Source organism: Hakea prostrata, chromosome 1 (assembly GCF_041222555.1).
Source record: "Hakea prostrata isolate BN-2017 chromosome 1, UWA_Hpros_2, whole genome shotgun sequence".
Lineage (NCBI taxonomy): Eukaryota > Viridiplantae > Streptophyta > Magnoliopsida > Proteales > Proteaceae > Hakea > Hakea prostrata.
Window position 1 is genome coordinate 6,795,134 of NC_142600.1, and position 22,996 is coordinate 6,818,129.

Sequence of the window (22,996 nt, forward strand, 5' to 3'; positions counted from 1 at the left end):
AGTGTGATACCCTGGTGATTTGATTATGAAAAAAATTGTTCAACCAAGGCTGTTTTGAAGTTGAAGTAGGTTTCTCTAATAGAATAAAATACATTTGCAAAGAGTGCAATGACACGTCCCTTGGAACTTCCTCACTCGACAATTTGAATCTCTGATGGCTTTTTTCCTTTGGAAAGGAAATGACACTTCTAGATAACTCCATCCCATCAGCTGGACTACGTTATGTTTACCCAAGAAGGAGGCAAACTCAGTTGGTATCATCAAGCTTATCTGGAAACGGGTTGATTTGTCACGACCCCAGTTTTCACATGCTTGGTGGGGCCCACATTATGGACATTCAACTAGGGCACGTGGCAGTTCCTTTCCGTAAACAACCTGATTATAACTACTAAGACCAAATGCTAAACTAAACATTCTCAAGAACAAATAAACGACCTGTTTGACAGTTTGACTCATAAACATATGTACACATTCTAAAGTCCTGTCATGTTTACATTTGACCTTTCCACAGTATCTAGTAAAGTACATACAGTCTCAAGGAAATATATATATATATATATATATATTCACAGTTCAATTAAACCAATATCAGTTGCAACAAAAGGAAAACGTTTCCATCCTCAACTTTAAAGGTATCGACAGGTGGCAACACCCTTGCCTTTATCATGAATCTGAGTATCTGTCAACATTTACAATAATGAGCTTTGCGGCCCAGTAAGCAATATAGACAACCATGTAATTAAGTCGGCCAGTTCATCATGCATCAATAATCACATCAAAATCATATAACATCATACATTCCAATGTTTCCTTTAGTTTTCCTTTTCCTTTATCCTTTTCCTGTTCCTTTTTCCTTTTTCATTATTAAACCAGACCTAAGCACTAACTGTAGAGAGAGCACCATCAGTCTAAACCACACAAGTGGCATCAGTCTCAGTCTCAGTCTTAGAGGTTCTCGTGAAGAGATTCTCTTTTAGTCTTTAGGCACAAGGCCAGGTGTTCTCTACAGAAGGCCATCATCAGTCTAGTATATCTTTTCACTTTTCAGTCTCGCTTCATGCCCTCCCATTTGGGTACATAAGTACCAGGACTTACAGAAGCTGCTTCATGCCCTCCCATTTGGGTACATTAAGTACCAGGACTTACAGAAGCCATTACATTTTCTTTCTTTCTTTATTCTTATTATTTCCTTTCTTTTCTTTCACTTTACAGTCTTGCTTCATGCCCTCCCATTTGGGTACATAAGTACCAGGACTTACAGAAGCCATTACATTTTCTTTCTTTCTTTATTCTTATTATTTCCTTTCTTTTCTTTCACTTTACAGTCTTGCTTCATGCCCTCCCATTTGGGTACATAAGTACCAGGATTTACCGAAGCCGCTTCATGCCCTCCCATTTGGGTACATAAGTACCAGGACTTACAGAAGCCATTACATTTTCTTTCTTTCTTTATTCTTATTATTTCCTTTCTTTTCTTTCACTTTACAGTCTTGCTTCATGCCCTCCCATTTGGGTACATAAGTACCAGGATTTACAGAAGCCGCTTCATGCCCTCCCATTTGGGTACATAAGTACCAAGACTTACAGAAGCCTTTAACATTTTATTCATTTTTCTTTTATTCTTTCTTATATTCAATTTCAGTATTACATTACCATGCTCTGTCCATTTCAATGTACATTTTTCATTTCAATCATCATTCAGTCTCATCTGAACACAGTTCATGTAATTCAATCATTTAAATATGAAAGCATGATAATTCCACATCTGATAAACATAAGCATCATTTTCAATTCATAATTAACGTACAGTTCGAGAATACTGTCAGCATTCCAATTCAAGCAATTCAATCAAGTCATTAAACTGTCATCCAATCCCATGCATTTTGTTCAATACACAAAGGCATATATCATGCACTTTCCATAAATTGCATCAACGAATAAACAAAATAGATTTCATGTTATTCTGTAAATGCTACATGTCTATTAAATGAATCACCCACTTAACATACATAGGTTGGTCAATATCACTTAACCTGTCCTGTTCCATGTGTGTGTTTTGACCCTGGTTCCGTTAAAATCCGCTCTCGCTCCTGTACCTCGAGTAATTACTGGCTATTTCGAATATGCGGGAACCAACGGGAAAATTTCCCTTTTTTTATAATATTTTCTCTCTCCTACTTTCTCTCTCTCCCCACAATCTTCCTCTCTCCTCTTTCCTCTTTCCTCTTTCCTCTTTCGTCTTTTCTCTTTCCTTTCTCTCTCCTCCTCCTTTAATGGCTTCTCTTTTACCTTTTCTATTTCTCTCTCCATTCAACTCCTTCTCTCTTCTCTCCTCTCCTCTCCACTCGTTCTCTCTCTGTCTGCTATCTTCAGTTACACGTAGAAAGCATTCCATTTAATCATTCTTTCCACTTCTCATCTCTCTCCTCTATACCTCTCCTCTTCCCTTTTAATGGCTTCCACTCTCTGTCTCTTAATACTTCTCCACTCATTTCTCTCCTTCCTCTTAAACCTATCCCACGCAAACATTCATTTTCTTAACTTTCTCTCCTTCCTCGATTTTTCCACAGCTTTTCCTTATTTTCCATTTCAGTATTCTCTCTCCTCTTGCTTCCTCTCTTACGGCTTCACTTCTTCTCTCTCCTCCTTAATCCTCTTCTCTTATTTCCCTCTTACCGCCTCATTATTCATTTTCCAAAATTCTGCGCACTTACCACTTTAGGGAAAGCCACCTCCTCCTTCTCATATCTCTGATTAAATTCATTTCACTTATGTAGTCACACGTAGGTGAGAGGTTGGGGGAAAGCTGTCACCTCCTCCCTCCCTCTCTTTCCTTAATTCCTTTACTTGTATATATTTTATAATATAATATACATATATATGCTTTGCTTTTATACATAATATAACATATATTAAATAGTGGGCTTCGGTATGGGCTTGTGGGCCCGCTGTAATACCTTACGCAAGACCCACTCTGAGGTGCTAATATTAATACCTCAGGGTTCAGAAAATCATGCTGATCATTACCTCATTTTCAGTTCAGTCTAATTCCACTGTTGTGGGACCCACAAGCGATGTCTGACCTCGACCAAATATCAATTGGAATCTAGCCTCAATTAAACTATCCTTTAACTACACTCAGATCATTTGATTAAACCAATCATCGGATCCTTTAATAATCTTAAAGACTAACACATCCACACACCATAATAAAATAATAATATAAAAATGTGGGGCATCACATGATTGGTTATATGTTTATCCTTTCTGGAATGACTCTGTTTGGACAGTCTCTTTCTCCTGAATGCTTCTCAGGCGTGGAGCAGAAATCTAGCTGCTTACCTTGTTGTCTTGGGCTATATATACAACTACCATTAGCAATGGAAAATCTGAGCCCTTTGGTTGGATCACTTGAGCCATTTACCTAGCTTCTTCACTTTGTAAGCCCTAGAATCATACATAACTTGGTCTCCCCAAGTGGCAGCCATTTTAAGCCTTACTGCTTGGGCATCTCCCTTTTCTTGACCAAGGAACGAACTTTCGCTGAGATCTCGGCGATATTTCGCCCCCCCATATAGAAAATTTTGCCTCCAATTTTTTGGGTATTTTTATTCGATAATTTTTGGTAAATTTGATGCCTATCCTAATCTGATGCAAATATGTGGTAAATTTGAATTATTTCCTAAAATTCTTCCATTTAAATTCTCCTACCTAGCCACATTTGATATGTTACCTTTTGAGGCCTACATCATTCAGACATAATTGGAATGATTATCCATTCACTCTAAAGATTCTATTACAAGATTCATTAATAATTTAAATTGTTTCCATAAATTATTTCATGTATACACTCTTCTCTAATCACATTTGGCATGTTGACTTTCGGTAATTTTCGCCCTCTAGTTTCGGGGGTATATTTGGCCATTTTGTACCCAAATTTGATGCCTATCCTAATTTGATGCAAATATGTGGTAAATTTAAATTATTTCCTATAAATATTTCCATTTAAATCTCCTGCCTAGCCACATTTAACGTGTTACCATCTAAGGCCTAAATCATTCGGACATAGTTGGAATGATTAACCGACGATTCTATTACAAAATCCCTTCATAATTTAAATTGTTTCCATAAATTATTTCATGTATATATTCTTCTCTAACCACATTTGGCATGTTGACTTTTGAGGACTAGATCACTAGAATATAGTTGGTAAGATTGCTCATTAATCTTGAAGATTTTGCTATAAAATAGCTTCATATTTATAAATTATTCTATGTAGATTCTCCTCTTAATTACATTTAGCACATTAAATTTTGAGTCTTGAATCACTAGGATAGAATTGGTAAGATTGTGATAGAATCGCGAGGGAAATCGCCTAAAAAGTGCAAGAAATAGCATAAAAATTACAAAAAAGAAAAATGAAAAAAATTAAAATTTCCGATATATCGCCAGATATCGTTTCGCCCCCTGGTTTTGGTTCGCCAGGGGGCGAAATTTCGCCGAAATTCAGCGAAAATAAGTTCCTTGTTCTTGACAACCTGTCTTGATCAATATTTGGAATTCTATTCTTGCTATTCCTAGAAGACCCCAATGGAGAGATGATTGTGTTACCAAACACCTCTAGGAATTTTAGTGCCAAATCTGCTTGGGACCTTGTTTGCACCAGAAGTGCCTCCTGGTTCCATGACAAAATCCTTTTTGTTTCAAGCTTCACCTTTGTCATTGCTATGCCACATGGCGTGTGTGCTCTGACTGCCTTCCCATGCTCTCAACACAGTCCCTTCTTCATCATACAAAAAGTGATGTTTCTTTCCTTTGCTGGAATGGTTTTGGAGTTATAGATCATTCCTTCTTCTCTTGCATTTCTTGACCTTGGTTTGGAAGGGGATCTTAGCTTTCTGTTGGCCTAGAAGCAGCAGAATTAAATTCTTCCCTTGGAGAGATATTGGTCTTGGGTTTCCAAGTCTTTTGCGGGTTTGGCCACATGTGACTGGATTAGTTTCTAGTCTTCAATGCAGCTACCAATCCTATTTGGAATTTCAGATGGAGTGTAACTTCAGGAAATGGACCTCTAAATCTAGGCCTCTCCAGCCGATTTGGGGCTCCAATTCCTTTGAAATTAAAGGAAAATTTCTTGGTGTGAATTGGGACATGCATATTGTTCTCTAGTGATCCCCTCTCCCTCCCTCTCTCTCTCTCTCTCTCTCCCACCCTTCTGAAGTTGAGCTTCTTTAAAGCCCAGTTTCTTTCCCTCCTCCCTCCCCCCCTTTTTTTTCTTCATCTCTTTCCCCTTCTTTGCGCCATGTATCTTTCTCTCTTTGGTAATGAATTCTTTTATGCACTTAAAAAAAGAAAAAAAAAAAAAAAGAAAAGAAAAAGAAAAGAAAAAAAGAAAAAGAAAATAGAATAAAGCTTGAGAGTTGATTCACTTCATTCTATGGTTAGAGTACAGCCTGATATACATTTGCTATGTACAAAAATGTTAAGTAGTTGCTGAAAACTACTTCCCCAATACTCAACATCTCTGTTTCTTCCTGAAATTCTGGAAGCTGTGAATGAATTATAGTTAGCCAACTAATTTCCCATTTACCCTGTGTGTACTGTTGTCACCTGGGGGAATGATTTATCTGACAGAGAATAGGGTTAAAGTCCTTTTCAACTTTCATTTATGTCATTATTAAGGTATCCCAAGAAATTTATTGCACACACACATGCATATATATATGTGTGTGTAATATATATAGGGATTAGTCAGTTCTTAGGTTTTGTGCTAAGTTTTACCTATATTCCCTATTTCAGGATCCTCATCTGGTCTCCCAGAGGATGGTTGATTTTAATTCTTTTAGGCCAACTAAAATCCCTTTACCTCATCCTTCACTCTTTTACAAAACCAAACTTTATTGAACATAGAATGTAGCCCAACCAATTTACATAAACCCTTTTACCCCCTATAACTTTTCTTAATGACGTAAAGCACCCGCTGCAAAATTGCAACCCTAAGTTTACGAAGAAAAACACGAATCTGGCCTGCAACAGAATTTGCTAAAATTAAGATTGCTATGAGAGGTATCATCTCTGTTTTTCTATTTCAGTGAGGCAATGCAGTTTACTTACTAGAAATGGAATATGAAAGATAGTCATGAAGGAACTAATATGATACTTTTTTTTATTTTATTCATCATTTTGCAGTTGCTTGAGGCAGCCTGGTGCCTCACAAACATTGCTGCAGGGGAACCAGAACAAACAAAAGCATTATTGCCTGCATTACCTTTACTTATTGCTCATCTTGGGGGTTTGTATTTCTTTCATGTCTGTCTCTTTGTCATTTTGACATGTTATTATAGATGGTCCTAAGTTTTAATCCCGAATTTCTAGGCTTTGTATGTGATAAGATGAAAGATTAGCTTTTTTTGGGATGCATTGGTCATTTGATTCAAAATTGACTCAGAGAAAATATTCATGTACTTTCTTAATTTTAATGAGGCATCTATTGCAACAGATAATTATATGGAATGAAGACTTCAGAGGAATCCTGAGAGAATCCCTTGTTCAGATTTTATACTCAAATAATGCGTGGATTTAATATGGCCCTAGATTAATTAGTATATAATAATATATTTTATAGGCTCTGTTTATGATCTTCTTTGGGTGTCTGAATAATTATATTGAACAGAGGAAGAAGAGCTAGAATGCCACCAAGAGGAGAGGACATAGGAGCTTGAGGAGTCTCGCATCAAACAGAAGAGACTAAAGGGAGAAAAGAGGAAAAGAAAAGGGGGGGGGGGGAGAGGAGAGAGAACCCGAGGAGGCAAAAGCTCTTCTTATGATGATAGGGGACGCACTATAAAATTAATTAACATAGTATATGAATGACAAAAATTTTCATACCCTGAGGGGAAGAAAAATTTTGGACTCCTCATTCTTAGAAAGAGTGGATTGCGCCCCTCCCACCCCCACCAATCTTTCCCCCTTTTTCCCACTTAATTGTTCATTCTGATGAAAAGAGAAGCTTGGGGTTCACAGGGTATGCTGCAAGGGGTGGATTGATAGGCATAATCATCCTGTTAATCCCCACACGTCGTTGATTGTTCGTTCTCTAAGCAAATGAGCTGTCTGCAAGGTTGCAAAATGCTTTGCCTTTGATATATTTTCTTTGTTAGCCGATAATGATATTGGTTTCAAAGGTTTCTTTTCCTTGTTCAATTTTCAAAGCTTTCTAAAGGCTGTAATTTCAGGTCCTGCTGTTTACCACAAAATAATAATAAATAAATAAATAACTTCAAGCCGTGCTTTTATGGAATCATTGGGGTTGGTCTTGACTTTGGCATTTTTGTCTGCATAGAAGTGCTGCTTTTCTCAACTCAAAATCCATGTCTTCAGACTTCATAGTGCCATCCTGGCGTTACAGAAAGTCTCATGTTATTTTTTGCAGTCTGCTACCATAATCACATTTTAAAGGTGATAACCTAAACTCACACCTTGTGTTTGAAATATATATGTTTAACATAAACTAGAATTCCGTGATAGAGTAATATAATTTACTATAAATGGGAAACAACTATACCGAATGCAAAAAATATAGTATCTTCATGGAGGAAAGTCAGTTTATCGCCAAAGACCAGTATTGGTCATCAAGCTCCTTTGAATTGACATGTTGCAGACATATCAACTAAAGGGGCCCTTTTTTCTTGGAAATAAGCTTTGAGTTGCATTAGGTTTGTCTTGTGCCCAAAGTTTTAAAGTATTGGCACGGAGAACTGTATTAGTCAGGTGATTTTAAGAGATTTATGACATCGTTTTGTATCACATTGGAAATACATATCGAACATTGCAAAACATGTGGAAATGGTCAACATACGCATGGAATACTCTTTCGAACCAAAAACAACATAAATAACATGTAGCATTTATAATGCATAAAACACTAAAATAGAGAACAACGAATAAGGTGACAAGAGACTTTCAACAATTTGAGTTGAAATTCTAGCAAATGATCAAGTTTGATGCATCAGTTTTACTGATTGTATTGATTTATAGCAAAAAATTGGATTTAAAACACCATGTTTAGATACACTGGTCAAATTTTTATGGAATCTTCCATTTTCTTCTTGAAATCTTACAATTTCTGACCACATAACCAAAATCATAGTCTAATAGTCATGTGGGCTTTGATAGCTGTATCAACATGTGTCAGTATTTGACGATAATCAATATGTAGCAAGCTGTATTGGTAGCCATGTTGGCTGATACATAGCAATACTCTGCTTTTAATCTCCCTATCTGTTTGTATCATAGTGTATGCTGGCACAATACATACCAACAGAGGCATACTATTTTCTGAAAAGAATGTATGAGTATGCATTATATTGGTATCGACTGACACTGCTATGTAACGGCTATCGGCCCTTATCGTATCATATCAGTTGATATTTAAACCCTGGTTGTGCCTTTGATCCAGTGGGCGACTTTTATGGGCTTATTTTATGTGCAGAGGCTGGGTGCATGGTATTAGTTAAGTGTCTTATTTCCTCATTATAATCCAGATTAAGTAATTTAGGTAGACTGCATTAGGATACTATAAGTCCGATTTCAATATGAGTTTGTCCTATTTAGTTTCCTAATCAGTTTACATTACATTATCACTTAATGATTTGTTGGGCCTTGTACATGGCTTTGTTTGATGAGGTTTTGGCTCAGGACTTCTACTTTATTCTTTGAGACTCGGATGTGACTGTGAGATGTGGTACTATGTGGTGGCATTCCAGTCAAGGCTAGTTCGGGTGCTTAGTCAAATCTTCTCCTATTTCTTCATTCTTCTTTTCCATCAACAATCAAGCATATAATCCTTTGTTTTCTGCAACGCTTATGTTCTGTCCAAGGATTCAGAGCAGGCAGTTTTTTACACGAATCATGGTTAGGAGAATCTGATGATCGGGTCATTCTCAACTTGTGGCTAGTTGTTCATCAACTTCGAGAAGACCTTGTGCCAAAATTTCTTGCTTATAAGACCTGCTGATCTGGAGACATTCAGTATCTCCTTATTATGCCCTTGTGTTCTTGATGTGAACCGGACCCAGAGCCATACCAAGAGAGGCCCCCAAGAGCTGAAATATGGCTTAGGGTTGCTGCCCAGCACCCTATGGTCCAGCCCAGCCGCATGAAGTCTTTTCAGCAAAAGGGGCATTTGGTCATTTTGGGTACCCCTAGTCCAACCGAATTTGATCTAGTCCAAGGCAGAATCTTGTTAGGAGTCCAAGTCTATCTTTATTCTGTTATTTGAGTCCTCTGTTAAGTTATGAAAGAGTCTATGAAAGAGTCCTAGTCAAGTTAGGAGTCCTTCAGTCCTACTTACAGAGGGATTCCTTTAGTTTTAATCTAAGTTCTACTAGTGATACTCTTCCTTTGAAGTTTGAGTCATCCTAGGATTAGTTACGAATCCTTAGTAGAATGAGAGTCATGAGTCAGGTAGTATACCTAGTTTGATTTGCTTTCTAATTTTGAGTCCTAGTACGAATCCTTAGTAGAATGAGAGTCATGAGTCAGGTAGTAGACCTAGTTTGATTTGCTTTCTAATTTTGAGTCCTAGTACGAATCCTTTATGTAAGGTTAACAGGCTATAAACATAGCCCTTTTACTACTTGATTTATTAACATTGTTGAAGGAAGAGGCGTTGGGTGAGGTTGTGGGCTTCCAAAGAGGAGGTCTGCAGCCAGCTGGTTTTGAGCATTCAATTTTCTGAAGTTCTTTAAACTCCCTTCATCTACAAGTAGCTACATCCCCCACCCTGCCCCTACTCTTCCTATTCTTTCTCTCCCATCACAGACTTTTCCCCCCTTCTCCCTAGCCTGGGGCAACCCCTATCCCTTCTCGGCTTCCCCTAACCCTAGTTCTTCCATCCTCCCTCCCCCCAAAAGAAAAAAAAAAAAAAGGAGAAAAGTCCCCATCCCCTAGTCCCATCTTAGCCCCTTTTCTTCCCCTCCCCCCTCTTTCTCTTTCTTGTGGCAGCTGTAATACTTCCTCAATCCTAACTCCTTGGTCTCCCACCCTTCCCCACCTCCAAATTCCCTTTGGCACAACCACTCCCTCCCCTTTCCTACCTTGAATCCCCATTCCCATCCCTACTTTCTTCTCAAAACCCTAAAATTTTTGACTCTTTATCTTCTTCCCCAAACCTTAGAAACCCTAGCCCTCCTTCACTTATGTCTTTCAAACCCTTCACTTGAATCCATTTTCCTTTTAGATTCATCATCCCTTACCCCTCCTTAAGTTCAACCCTAACTCTAGCCATCCCCTAGAAACCCTAATGTTTGGAAACCTAGTTGTTAGATTCCCAAAACGCTGTAACCTGAATCTGAATTTTTAAAAAATAAATCAGATTTGAATTTCAACAAACCATAGCTTCTAAGTCCAAACCGAATTTTGTCTTCCCTATTCCCAAACTCTAGGTTACTCAAAACTGCCCAACACCATAGCCACAGGGCTTAAGAACCCCAGTTTTACTGCTGATTCAATAGAATTGATCCTGAAGACTGGCCCTTGATTTGCAGTTTACATCAGTTCTGATTTGAATTCCTATCCATCTAACTACAGAATTGATTTCTCTATCCTGCTAGTCTGATTTTATAATTCTGCTGTTAAAAGAAATAATCTGAGGTGTGAATTAACTGCATTACCTATTTATCTGATTCAAATTCATCACCAAATTCGGTTTCTTTTATTGGGAATAACTCTAGGGTTGGGATATATACTTTTGAGCGTTTGATCCTGTAGGTTTTCTGTTGATTAGGCCACTTTTATCAACCTATACCATGGGTAATTAGGTTACATGCAAAAATAGGGGTTTGACTCTGGTTTGTTTGATATATTCTCTATCATCTGGTTTACTATTTACTTGTAATCAAGTTTTGTTCACTCCAAGTTCATCCTGTATCATTTTGCTAATGCTTTGTGCCTTTTCTTGATCTATTTTCCCCCCTCCTTAAATTATGATTGTCATGTAGAGAAGAGTTCCATCCCTGTTGCTGAACAATGCGCTTGGGCTCTGGGGAATGTTGCTGGTGAAGGAGAGGAGCTGAGGAATATTTTGCTGGTTCAAGGAGCCTTACCACCACTTGCAAGGATGATGATGTCAAATAAGGGCTCAACAGCGAGAACAGCTGCCTGGGCTTTGTCAAACCTAATCAAGGTTTCTCATTCTGCAATAAATAATAAGGGACATATTTTTAATGCTTTTGCTGAAAAATCATGCATGATTCTAATTCTCTTTTGCCCATGACTGGTTGGATGTGCTTTCTTTGGTTGAATGTTTGATTTTTAGTAGTCTTGTTGTGGACAAGGTTCAAGATTTTGTTTCATCTTGAGGTTTCAGCCACCTCGAGACGACTGAAATCTTGCCAAAACCTTGTACAAATTCTACTGGGTTTCGCTGGTATGCTTCATTGGGTTTTATGCATTTTATGGGTCTGGTTCTTTTGGATAACCTAATTTAGGGCTTATAGACACTATCCCTGGTTAGTTTGGTTAAAAAACAACCCACAATTATCTTTTGCATTTGCACTCTGTGTCTATGTGATCAAATTTGGAAGTATTTTGGCACATCTAAACATTTTTTTTGTTTGAATAAATAATATATTAAACGACAAAAGGATACAAAAAAGGAAATAGGGGGGGAGCCGATCAAGAAGATGATCGAAATGTAGTGGAGAGCCCCCAGGCTCTAACTATAAGCCTAGTCCTTGGGGAATCAGCCATTGGGGGAGTGGGGGAGAGACGAGAGCCTAGAAGAAACATCAAAACAGATGGGCCTTCCAAATCAAGTCTAAGGGGCGAGATTTGGAGGTACATCTCCTGAGGTTGCGCTCCCACCACAAGTGGTGGATGGTAGCTCTAAACATTATTGAAGTATAAATTAATATTCATGGAAATACTATTTTAGGCAAAAAAAAATAAAATTGAATATTCGTCAAGAAAAAGGGTTATCTGTAAAAAAGAACATTGAAATGATCATTATTGCAAAAATAGTTCCTAAATAGGTGTTATGCATTCTCCTTTGATTGGCAGTTTACTGTTGAATCCTCATGTATATTTCTCAAATCTCAACCAAAATTTCGTTGAAGTTCCAATCAACCAGTCAATTTCACCTCAGAACATCTGAAGTCTCACAAAATGTTGCTGAAATTTCACGAGATTTTAAGCCATTGTTGGCGACTGTTTAACTTTACAAATAGCACCGCTGCTCGAGGATGTATGGTGTGTTATGTATGGTATTATATTTAATGGATCCTAGCTCAATGTGATTTTACACCTTTTTGTCATTTCTCATGCTTTAGCATGTCAATAAATAATTTGTTTTTCGAGGTGCAAGTGGACTGTGGAGGGGAAGAAGATTTTGGCTAAATGAAGAAAGGACGAAGACTCATTTTTAGTTGCTCTATGCTTCAAAAGAGAAAAATTCTCATGGCTGTCGGTTGTATTACTGTATAGAAAAGGAATGACACTGGTTCTTGATAGTAGGGGCATGTTACTCTTGAATTCAGCTTAGGAAGGATGATCAGATAATTTTCTGCCCTTCTCTGAGAGTCTTAACAGTTATCACTACCTGAGAATAGGCCACATGTTTCTCAGGAGTTGTCAGTTTCTGTTTTCGAAATGCTCCACGTGTTGCACCCCACCCTGGTGGTTCGTTCCATGACTAGTATGTACATTGGCACACCCCGTTCAATCTAGGATCTCATGCTTCGGCCACGTCTCACAACCATTCTATTAGATCTCAAGCATCAATGGTATATAAGAGGAACCAATTTATCATAACAGCTGAGGAATGAAATTAACCATTATTCTCAAACAATTGAAGGTTTTTATAGGCATAAATCAATCAGAGTAAAGTAAACAAACTACCTAAGTACCTATACGCCTTCCTTGCCATCGCATGGCTTCAAAATTGCTTGTTGAAAGTCTAGTTGTATAATTGAAAGAATTAAGTAATTTTATAAGCCATTAACTAATGTGCTCCGTAAGCACGGCTTGCAGACTCAACCAGAGTCATGTCCCTCGAGGTCCTGGGAAAACCATGCATATTCATCCAAATCAGTAACATCAATACCTACAAAACCATGTATATTCATCCAAATCAGTAACATCAATACCTAAATCAATGTTCAAAAAGGGGAACTCCATATAGGAGTCAGCTTTTCTACAAGGTTAGTAAGGTGGAGGGGGCATGGGAAGACACCTATAATCCATGATAATGCTTGCAATCCATTATTAGAAAATAAAAACTGGACATGCAATTATTAAATCTCTGCTAGTAAGTATTACTGCAATACATTAGGTACACCTCAAGCTGATATACATGTAATGTGCGCCCAAAGATTCAAACCATAGTTGCCTTGGAGCAAACTAGGCCAATTACCTAGCAACCATCGATATAACCCTATTCCATTTTCCTTCACTAGAAAGTCCTCACAATGGGCCACCTGATTTCAGTAGAACTCAACATCATTCTTTGTGCCACGTTTCTTGGTGATTTATATCATTGGCTCTATCTATATACAGGGTGGTGCAACCTTAAACTGAAGCTAGGGTATTAACTGAAAGTAAGGGTTTAGGTTATAAGATTTTGGGAGAAATTTAATTGGGATACACAGAACATGGGTTATAGTGGTTAGATAGTTTTGGAGAAATTTTAGTGATGGGGTATATAGATTGATGGGGTAGGTCCTTGAGATATGTGATAAGTAGTTATTGGAATAGGCTGAAACTTGGGAAAACTTAGGTAACGGTATATAGGGATGATCCCTAAAGTTTGGGACTCTTCTAATGGTTAGAGTAGTGTAGATCTAAGTTTGAAATTTGGTTTTTGGGGAGTTCATAAATCCAAGGGAGGAGCTTATACTTATAACATTGGATTTTGGGTAATATTTTGGTGTATACTCTTGATTGGGAGAAGGGGACAATAGGTATAGGCTATGGGATGGATTTCTGATGGATTTTATGGTTAGATTGGGCTGGAGATAGGTTTTAATGACTAGGGTTTAAGAAGAAGGAAAATAGGAAGGAAAAAAAAAGAAGAAGAAATTTAGGGTAGGGGAATTCAGAAGTTTAGAAGATAGGTAAAGAAGATTTGGGATCATTCTACTTCTGTTGAAGATCAAGTTGAATGAGAAAATATATTCTTGGCAGAAGAAAAGAGAAAAAGAGAAGATAAGAAATCAGAGAAGAAATTGCATGAGAGAAAGATAAAGGGGGGGGGGGGAGATGCTATGTCATTGTATTCTCATGTTCATAGTTGTTAGGTGTTTCAGGATATTAGATTGACTGTCTTGTGCATTAGTTTATTGCCTTCTCTAGGAAACCGTAAGAAGGAAAAGTTATAATCTTATCTTGTATTGCTATCTGGGAATGTTTTTTGGGTCCACAACTGTTGTGCATTTCTTTGTAGATTCATTTCCTCCATGCTGTGACTTCAAACTAATATTCTTTTGTTCTAAGATTGTTTGTTTAATGGTATTGTGATTACTTGATCTGACTCAACTGAGTACCTTGTGTTTTTTTTTAAATTTGTAGGGACCTGGCGCTAAAGCTGCAACAGAGCTCATAAAAATTGATGGCGTACTGGATGCAATAGTCTGGCACTTGAGGAAAGCGTAAGAAGAAGCTCTTTTTTTTTCTTCTTTCCGGTCACTGTGACTTCTGATTGCTGTGGTCGAAATTAACAGGTGTGAGAATGAACACCACCTAGTGGATTATGACTCCCACCAATGAGCACTATTCAGTTTACATTTGGTAATAGATTGCGAATGGTTATTGAGTTAGAACAGTCCATGGGCAGATTCACGATGGGTTAAAAGGAAGAAAACTGTCTATATCTTTCTGCTAGGAAGAAGGAACATAGAATATAATGAAAATATGGGAAGAACATAATTAGTGGCATAAAATAGCATAATGTAACAAAGGTTGAAAGTGGAGTAGAGCCAGAGGTATTACCACAGAAATGAGTAATCTGTCTATTCCTGATGTAGTCCTAGATTGGTAGGAATTCAACCAGGAGCCGGTTCTTCCAGGATCTTTTGTGAAAAGGCAGGTTAGAATGGGTCAAAATTGGTTTTATGGTTAAACGTTGGGTTTCCCTAGGATACTGGGAAACTGTTGGTATGTTTTAAAGGCGATAGCAGGAAATGGCTGGGTATTGATATGGAGGTAATAATGGAAGATGGATGGGTTGTTTTTAGCTAGATCTTGATTAGTGTTGAGAAACATGATATTGGTAGAATGGCTTATTGATCAATGATCTCAAGCCCTCTATTTATAATTAAGTGGAAAGTACACTATTACAAGGAATATAATTTTACATGAATACAAACTCTAATTTAACTCCTATACAAACTCTAATTGGACTCCTAGAAGAATCCAACAATTGGTTTGTCAGGAAATCTGGGAGATGAGAGGATTTCAAGAGATAGGTTGGAAATCTGGTTTTAGGATGGTTAAGGGATGAGTTAACTTTACTGGGAGATTCCTGCTAGTTTGCATGTAGAAATTGAATATAGATTGAATCTTGGTCTTGTACTTGAATCCTCAAGGACATCTTCAAGAACTTGAAAGAAAACTTCGAATTGATTTAATTAGGATCCTATGGGTTTCTCTATTAAACTCTGTTCAGCATGTACATGAACATCTCCAATGCGTCACATAAAATTAATTTATTGGTTCCATACTGATGCTATACTCCAATCTCTTTCCAATTGATAAAATATATTGTGTGTTTCTTTGTTCAATTTCTCGTTGTCACTAAATCGTACTCTCGATATTTCTACAATTGTTGTTATTTGGTCACATTCAGGGATGAAGAGCTGGCCACTGAAGTAGCATGGGTAGTTGTATATCTTTCAGCTCTTTCAAACATTGCTACTGGAATGCTGGTAAAGAGTGATGTTGTTGAACTACTTGTTGGGAAACTGGCAACATCAGGCAGCTTACAGTTGCTCATTCCGGTAATAGGCTTAACTAAATAACTCAAGTTAGTTTATTGTGTTCATTTTGCTAAACTTCATTTGATATTTATGAAATTTTCTTACAATAAAGGCTGTTATAACCATCACTTTGCAGTCAACTATAATATGTCCAATGCTTGTGGTAGTCATATTGTATTCTGGATCGTGAGATACTTGGGCAATATCATAATGTTAATGTGCATCAATCATTGATATTTTCTTCTTGTTGTTGACTTGATGAGTTGGCCAGAACATATTTTAACCATTCCAGCATTGATACCATGAGAATACCTAGCCATTGTTCTCTCTCGGGAAGACCCAATTTTCAAATCTCACGATCCAACCACCAATTCTGACCAATATTTGAATTGAATAACCCTCACCCATAATTAGGAATTCTGCCCAATTTTGGATTTTCAGATTTCAAGTTGGTTTTATAACGTACGTTAGAACAACTGAGTCCTAGTCAATCATCTATCTAGGACTACATTAGACATGGCCTTGGGCATCTTTGGTACTAACAATCTCCTCTCCCCAAAAAGGACATGCTATTGAGGCAACTCGAAGTCATGACCACCTACATTGGTACCAATTGTAGGATCAAGTGCTTTCGAGTAATTCAGAAGCTGACACTTGCATGCAAGTGCTACTTTGTCTCCTTATAATCCATTCAGAAGCTGACACTTGCATACGAGGTGCTACTACTTGTCTCCTTATAATCCTTCAGTGGTCATCACAACCCGAGCCACGATCTAGGAAGGGATCTTTGGCACCTTTGATGCTAACAATAGTGTCTCTTGAGTTATCAGTAGATTTTTGGTTTCTTGTTTCCTTTTGTCTACATCTATTTTCCGGTGGTAGAAGCTGTCCAATTTTGGGTTTGCTTTTCCTTGGGTTGGTTTTAGTAGGGGTCGGTGGTGCCTTTGTTTCTGTTTTTGATTGTCAGAATTGGAAGGCTAGTGGGCTCCCTGTGCCTTGTTAGGGGCTCTTCTTCCAGTCCTGTCCTCCTTTGGTTCTGTTTGTTTCTTTTCCTCTTTAGCTATGTTACTTGTTATTGTTTATGCTCCGTTCCTCTAAAAATAAAAGTCATGTTACAAGAGGAGGATACCATTCTAAAGTTTTTGAACCCAATTCCTTAATGAAATAAACAGTGTTTCATTATTTCATCGTCTTCCTTCAGCCCAATTTGCATTTGGTATAAGTTATGGTTAGCCTGCTGTCAGTAAAATAAAATATGTGGAGTAGCTAATGAGCATTGTGCGGACATGGCAGTGGGTGTCGTGTTAACTCTGATTTATTTTCATTTCACAAAAAAGCATACATCTGAAGCTATCTGATAATTCTTTTATTCCATTTTCTCCCTTAAATATGGAAAGTTAATTCCTTCATTTGCTTTCAAGTAGGTCCTGCGAAGCTTAGGTAATCTTGTTTCAGGTGATAATTACACAACTAGTGTTGTTCTGGTGCCTGGGCATGCTGTTACTGGTCAGTGAACCACTTCTGCTTTGCTTGGATGCAAAACTGTAATTTTCTTTAAGAAAATGTTCTGAATGTGACTTGGCAAATAATTAAAATTTGCAGATAATATGATATCTGCACTGACAAAATGTTTGGGTAGTGAGCATCGGGTTCTGAAAAAGGTATATCTTTAATCTTTGGTTGTTACTTCATTATTTTTGTGGTTCACACTGGCTGAAGTCTTTTGCAATTAATGTAGGAGGCAGCTTGGGTTCTGTCTAACATAGCAGCTGGTTCCCTTGCACACAAGCAGTTGATATGTTCTAGTGAGGCAATTCCGTTATTGTTGCATCTAGTTTCAACTGCACCATTTGACATAAGAAAGGAAGTAGCATATGCGCTAGGCAACCTGTGTGTTGCTCCAGCCGAAGGTGTTGGACTGCCACGTTTGATTTTGGAGCATTTGGACCTACTTGTTGGTAGAGGTTGCCTTCCAGGATTTATTACTTTGGTGAGATCTGCTGATGTTGAGGCTGCAAGACTAGGACTTCAATTCTTAGAGCTGGTAAGTGAATCTGCTTTCTTATCCATCATATTTTATGTAATGTTCTACTTGCTAAGATTTTGTGTATTTTTTGGCGAGCTCCCATTAATGTTTCTGTTCCTTTGGATTGCCACATATTTTTCTTTTGCTTTTGGGCTTTGTAGACCTACATCCAATCCTTCATCTTCTAAGCCTTGTCCCAATATTTAGAGTCTGTTTGGCTGAACCCGGTCCCACAGTTCTGTCCAATGCAGGGTAATATCCTGTATCCTTTCTTTATTTTGACTTTTACCTTCCTGCTGTGGGTCTGTTTTGCTGAACCCGGTCCCACAGTTCTGTCCAATGCAGGGTAATATCCTGTATGCTTTCTGTATTTTGACTTTACCTCCTGCTGTCTAGATGCAGGATTCAGTCATGTTCTGACCTTGAACAGCTGGCAGAAAAGTAGGAAAAAGCAAGGAAAGAAATCTCGTTCGTTTCGCCCGGTTCGCCGCCCGGCGAACCGGGCGAAACGGAGAAATTTCGCCCTAAATTGGTATTAAATTTAAATTGTTAAAAAATGTATGAATGTATGAGATATGACACTATAGTTTATGAGTTTTAAATATTTAATAACTGACAAGTGACATTGACAGGTAAATTGATTGTTTCCCTAAAACGTCAAACATCAGATTTAAAAAATATATAAAATAATATATGGTAAAGTGATTAGTCAAATCATACTCATATATAATATATAATATACATATATAATCAATTTTATATATAATATATAACATAAATATATATTATAAATATGCAAACGTTAATGATGACTTGACACAAACGTTTTAAAATATTAAAAGTAATGTTTAATGGTCAGATCATGTCTCTCACTCATCAAACGTTTTAAAATATTAAAAGTAATGTTTAATGGTCAGATCATGTCTCTCACTCATCAAGTCAGGTAAGAAATGTCAGTTTTTTTTTTTTTTTTTTAATAATTTTGTGGTCTCCACGTGTGTGGTTCACGGTTCAAAATGTCTTACTGTTCATCTTCTTCCTCCATGGACGGTGGTGTTCAACCTGCAACTTGGCTTGAGACGGTGCTTTTATTGCCGGAAATCGCTGGAAATCGCTTGTTCGACGAAAAAAAGCGAGATTTCGCCGAGATTTCGGGCGATATATTGCATATTTCGTTTCGCCCCCTGGTTTCGTTTCGCCAAGGGGCGAAACTGGCGAATTTCGCCAAAATAACTTTCCATGGGAAAAAGGACCGGACAAGAATGGAGGGAGGGTGTAGGAATAGGGTGGACATTGGCTTGGAACCTAGAGTTGCTAAACTTTTTCTATAATCCTGGTGATTTGTGTCCTGCTGCAAATCTTACTAATATTAAAGATGTGATGTGGATATAATTGAGAAACAAAGACAGAATTAGAAGCAAAGACAGTATGGAATAGAAACTTTCTAAAATTAAAAGGGAAATGTCTGATCATCTCAGCATAAAATAGAAACTATTAAATATGGAAACTAAATAAAATCTTTGCTTTGCAGTAGAAATTCATTTAAGTTCCACTAGAAATGTTTTAGGAATGCTCATCCCAAGGCAATGTTGGCTGTGAAACTGTTCATGTGAATGGTGACATGAACAAAGTGTTTTCGCCTACTTACAGCAGATATTAGGTTTGAGAGGCTCCTGTGGCTCCCAGCCCTACTGGCTCTCACAACCCATGGTTGGTTGGCTGTATGGTTCAAGGGGTTGTTCACCGTTTGAGCAAATGAACCAGCCCTATGCTTGTGAAACCTTCTCCTGTACTTCGTGCCAAACAGCTTAGGATCTGCATTAGGATGCTTAGCTGGGTTACCTCTTGCTATGCTCTTTGTGTATGGTGTGGCAGGTCTTCATGTACTTTAGAGTCTAGAGACGGGTATTACGATGAGGCCCCAATTTGTTGCACATGGTATCGTTATCTTTTAGACCATCTCCTAGACAAGGTCATCACAACTCTCTGCGGCACTTGATATATTGTCAACAGAATAAGCTAGCACAGATCAGTCCTGGCGGAAGAACTCTTTTCGCAAATAGTTTTGCCAGTCAATGGTTATTTCTATGAGGTTCCATCTGGTTGCAAGTAAAGGGAAGGGAAATTGCATCAGTTTTAGAAGGAAATTTGATATATTTGTGATCATATGATTGTCTAATGTCTAACAACTGTAACCTTTTACCTGTTAATAAATATCATAAACATACTTGATCAGATTGTGTCGTTTATTTCCCTCCTTTAAACTAGGAATTGGTTACAAAATGTAGTATACTTTAGTTAAGAGTTGGAATGTTTTTGAGAAATTTTGACTATGTGTTAGGCAATGATTACAAAGTTCTCATTTATCGACTCTGATTTCTCTGTCTACTATTATTATTTAACTTCCCCTTGTTCTATCTCTGGAAGGTTTACCTGTCATATTATCTTTGTTGGCCAACTCTAGTTCAATTAGATGGCACTTACGATGCCATGTTAAAGTTGCAGGATCAGTCCCATTTTGCATATAGAAACAGTAGATATGTGAAATCAAGAAAACCTTAGATCAGTAACATGAGAGTGACAAGATTCTTCCCAGGATCATGAAGTGAAAATTGAAGCATTAGGGGCCCTGATCAATTTTTTAGCGGGGTACTTCAAAACAGAATGAAACTTTTCTAGATTGTAGGAGTTGGTCATGGATTTTGTACTTTGAAATATAAAAGCGAAGGTTTATTGCATATTTTTTCAGTTTAACTGTGATGACAAAAATTTATTTGTTTGGGGAAATGGCTAGGTATAAGATTTGCGATGCTATACCAATAATAAAAAAGATTTGCAATGCTTACACATTAATGAGCTGGGACTTCAAGAATCAGTTTGAACATTTTGTCCTGAAAACTTTATTGTACAGGTCATGAGGGGGATGCCCAATGGTGGAGGACCAAAACTTGTTGAGATAGCAGATGGAATCGAAGCTATGGAAAGATTTCAATTTCATGAAAATGAAGAGTTGAGAAACATGGCAAATGGATTAGTTGACAAGTATTTTGGAGAGGGCTATGGGCTTGATGAGTAGAAACAATGGAGCCAGAGAACCACAAGCAGTTCCTTGCCTGTGGGTGTGTGTATATGTAATGCTACTACATTGGAAATCTTTGGAAATTAAACAAAACATGGGGTTGGTCACTTGCAAGTGTAGTGTGCTCATCATATGTATACAAGTTTATCAAGAAAACTAATTCATGGTCTAGCATAACCTGCAGTCTGTTGTTGACTTGATCAAACCATTTGTCCATTTCGTCTAAAGGATTGGAGAGGTCACTTCGAGGCTGCCAGTCTATCCCAGCTTTCCTGCAAGAAAAAGTGTTCAGTTAGTAAATGAACGAAGTTCGTGAGTGAGCCTGCAAGCTTTTCCCAAGTGTAATGGAAAAGGAAAGAAGCAACACAGGAATGAGCCTGACTATTTTCTTCATGGATTCTTCTTCATTCCCATGATTCAACTACGCCAGGTTTTCTATGCAGGAAAGTGACACCGGCAGCCCAGTTCCGCCACCAGGGTCAACCAAGGATGCAGGTATCATCTCTCCTGCGTAGAGAACCAACCATTGATGTTTTCCTCATATGCTAGTGTGCAGCAGCTGAACTCTTTCTTTCTGGATTGATTGGAAAATCATTGTCTATATTTATAGTAGTCAATAGTCATCTTCTCCTGAATTTTGTAAAATATATATTCCCGTGTTTCCAGACTGGCTCCAGCAAAAGTTGGTTGTGCTACGAAACCCAAGGACATGCTGGTTAGCCACCTGATATCGGTTGGTGCCTCTTTAGCTCATTTATGTGGTTGGCATTTTACTAAATCTCTGAGAAGATGTCATTTGCTGAGGCCAGTTTGAACGTTTATGTTGTTTTCATTTGATTTCAAACATGTGGTTTGCGATCCTCCGTGGGATCTGACTTTTTTCTTTTGCGTCCTAGTTGTTGAGGACTCAGGGTTTTGGATCTTGTGCCTTCTGCCGTTTGCCCTCGTTGAATATTATTTGTATATTATAAAAAACTAGCATAATCCCTTGAATGTATGGTGGTTACCGATCCATCCTATCACTAATAGGATGCGGATATGATATATCCCTTTTTGATCCGTCTAATAAAATTATTGGATTAAGTTATTTGTATTTATTTTTTTATTTTATAAATTTTTTAACTATGATGTATGGTTGTTTTTCTGGATTTTCTACTAAAATACACCAGTCAGATGGGATTGGATTTCGAACCGCCCTCACAAATGATGATGGTAAAATAAATATTTGATTGTCGTCTAAATCCAGACTGAACTTGTCATTCACATTGGCTTTGCGAGAATGACTTAATCTCTTCTGCTTCTTAACATTTGCAAACATAACTTGGGGTATCCTAATTTGTTTGGAAATTTTATTCTGAAAAAGAAATTCCCAAAAACATATTTTAATCCTTTTGCTCTTCTAAGTCATGAATTTGGCTTTATGAAGCAATAAATTTTAGAAATGCTAGAGTAATTGTTAAAGAGATAGTTAGGTGAGTTCTCCTTGTTTCTTTTCATTTTGAAAAAGGTTTTGAAAATAAATGAAAACGTGGTTAGTTGGTGATTTTAATTTTTTTTTTTTTTTTTTTAATAAGTGTTTTAATAGTGTAAGAGGTTGGACCTGCTTATTTGCATTGGTTTTCATGAGAATGACTTAATCATCTTATGCTTCTTCATTTAAACTTTTACCTTTTGTGGTTCTTAAAACCTATGCCAATTTGGCTTGATTTATAATTTTTTTTTGTTAACCATTTTTTTTTTAAAATTTACTCCAGATAAATAGAAAGGTTAAACGTTGGTACAATCTATGGAGCATATTAAAAAGGTTGAAGAAGTAAAAAATTAAAAACAGGACAAAGTTCAACTTGTTCGATTTTTCAAAGATTCTTAAAATCACATGTGACTTTAAAAGTTTGGGATGCCCGATTTATCCGTTTCCTT

General features: G+C 37.4%; 1 protein-coding gene across 1 annotated transcript in view; it reads left to right on the forward strand.

Annotated features, from left to right (window-relative positions):
* Nucleotides 1-22,001, forward strand: part of LOC149027035 (importin subunit alpha-9) — a 30,117-nt gene extending 8,116 nt beyond the window's left edge. Inside the window, exons 4-11 of the mRNA XM_089158419.1 lie at nucleotides 6,190-6,292; nucleotides 11,001-11,185; nucleotides 14,566-14,645; nucleotides 15,842-15,992; nucleotides 17,396-17,477; nucleotides 17,574-17,632; nucleotides 17,710-18,015; nucleotides 20,909-22,001. Of these exons, the coding sequence (XP_089014545.1) occupies nucleotides 6,190-6,292; nucleotides 11,001-11,185; nucleotides 14,566-14,645; nucleotides 15,842-15,992; nucleotides 17,396-17,477; nucleotides 17,574-17,632; nucleotides 17,710-18,015; nucleotides 20,909-21,073 (1,131 nt within the window). The 3' untranslated portion in view covers nucleotides 21,074-22,001. The remainder of the gene's footprint in view (nucleotides 1-6,189; nucleotides 6,293-11,000; nucleotides 11,186-14,565; nucleotides 14,646-15,841; nucleotides 15,993-17,395; nucleotides 17,478-17,573; nucleotides 17,633-17,709; nucleotides 18,016-20,908) is intronic.
* The last annotated feature ends 995 nt before the right edge of the window (nucleotides 22,002-22,996 follow it).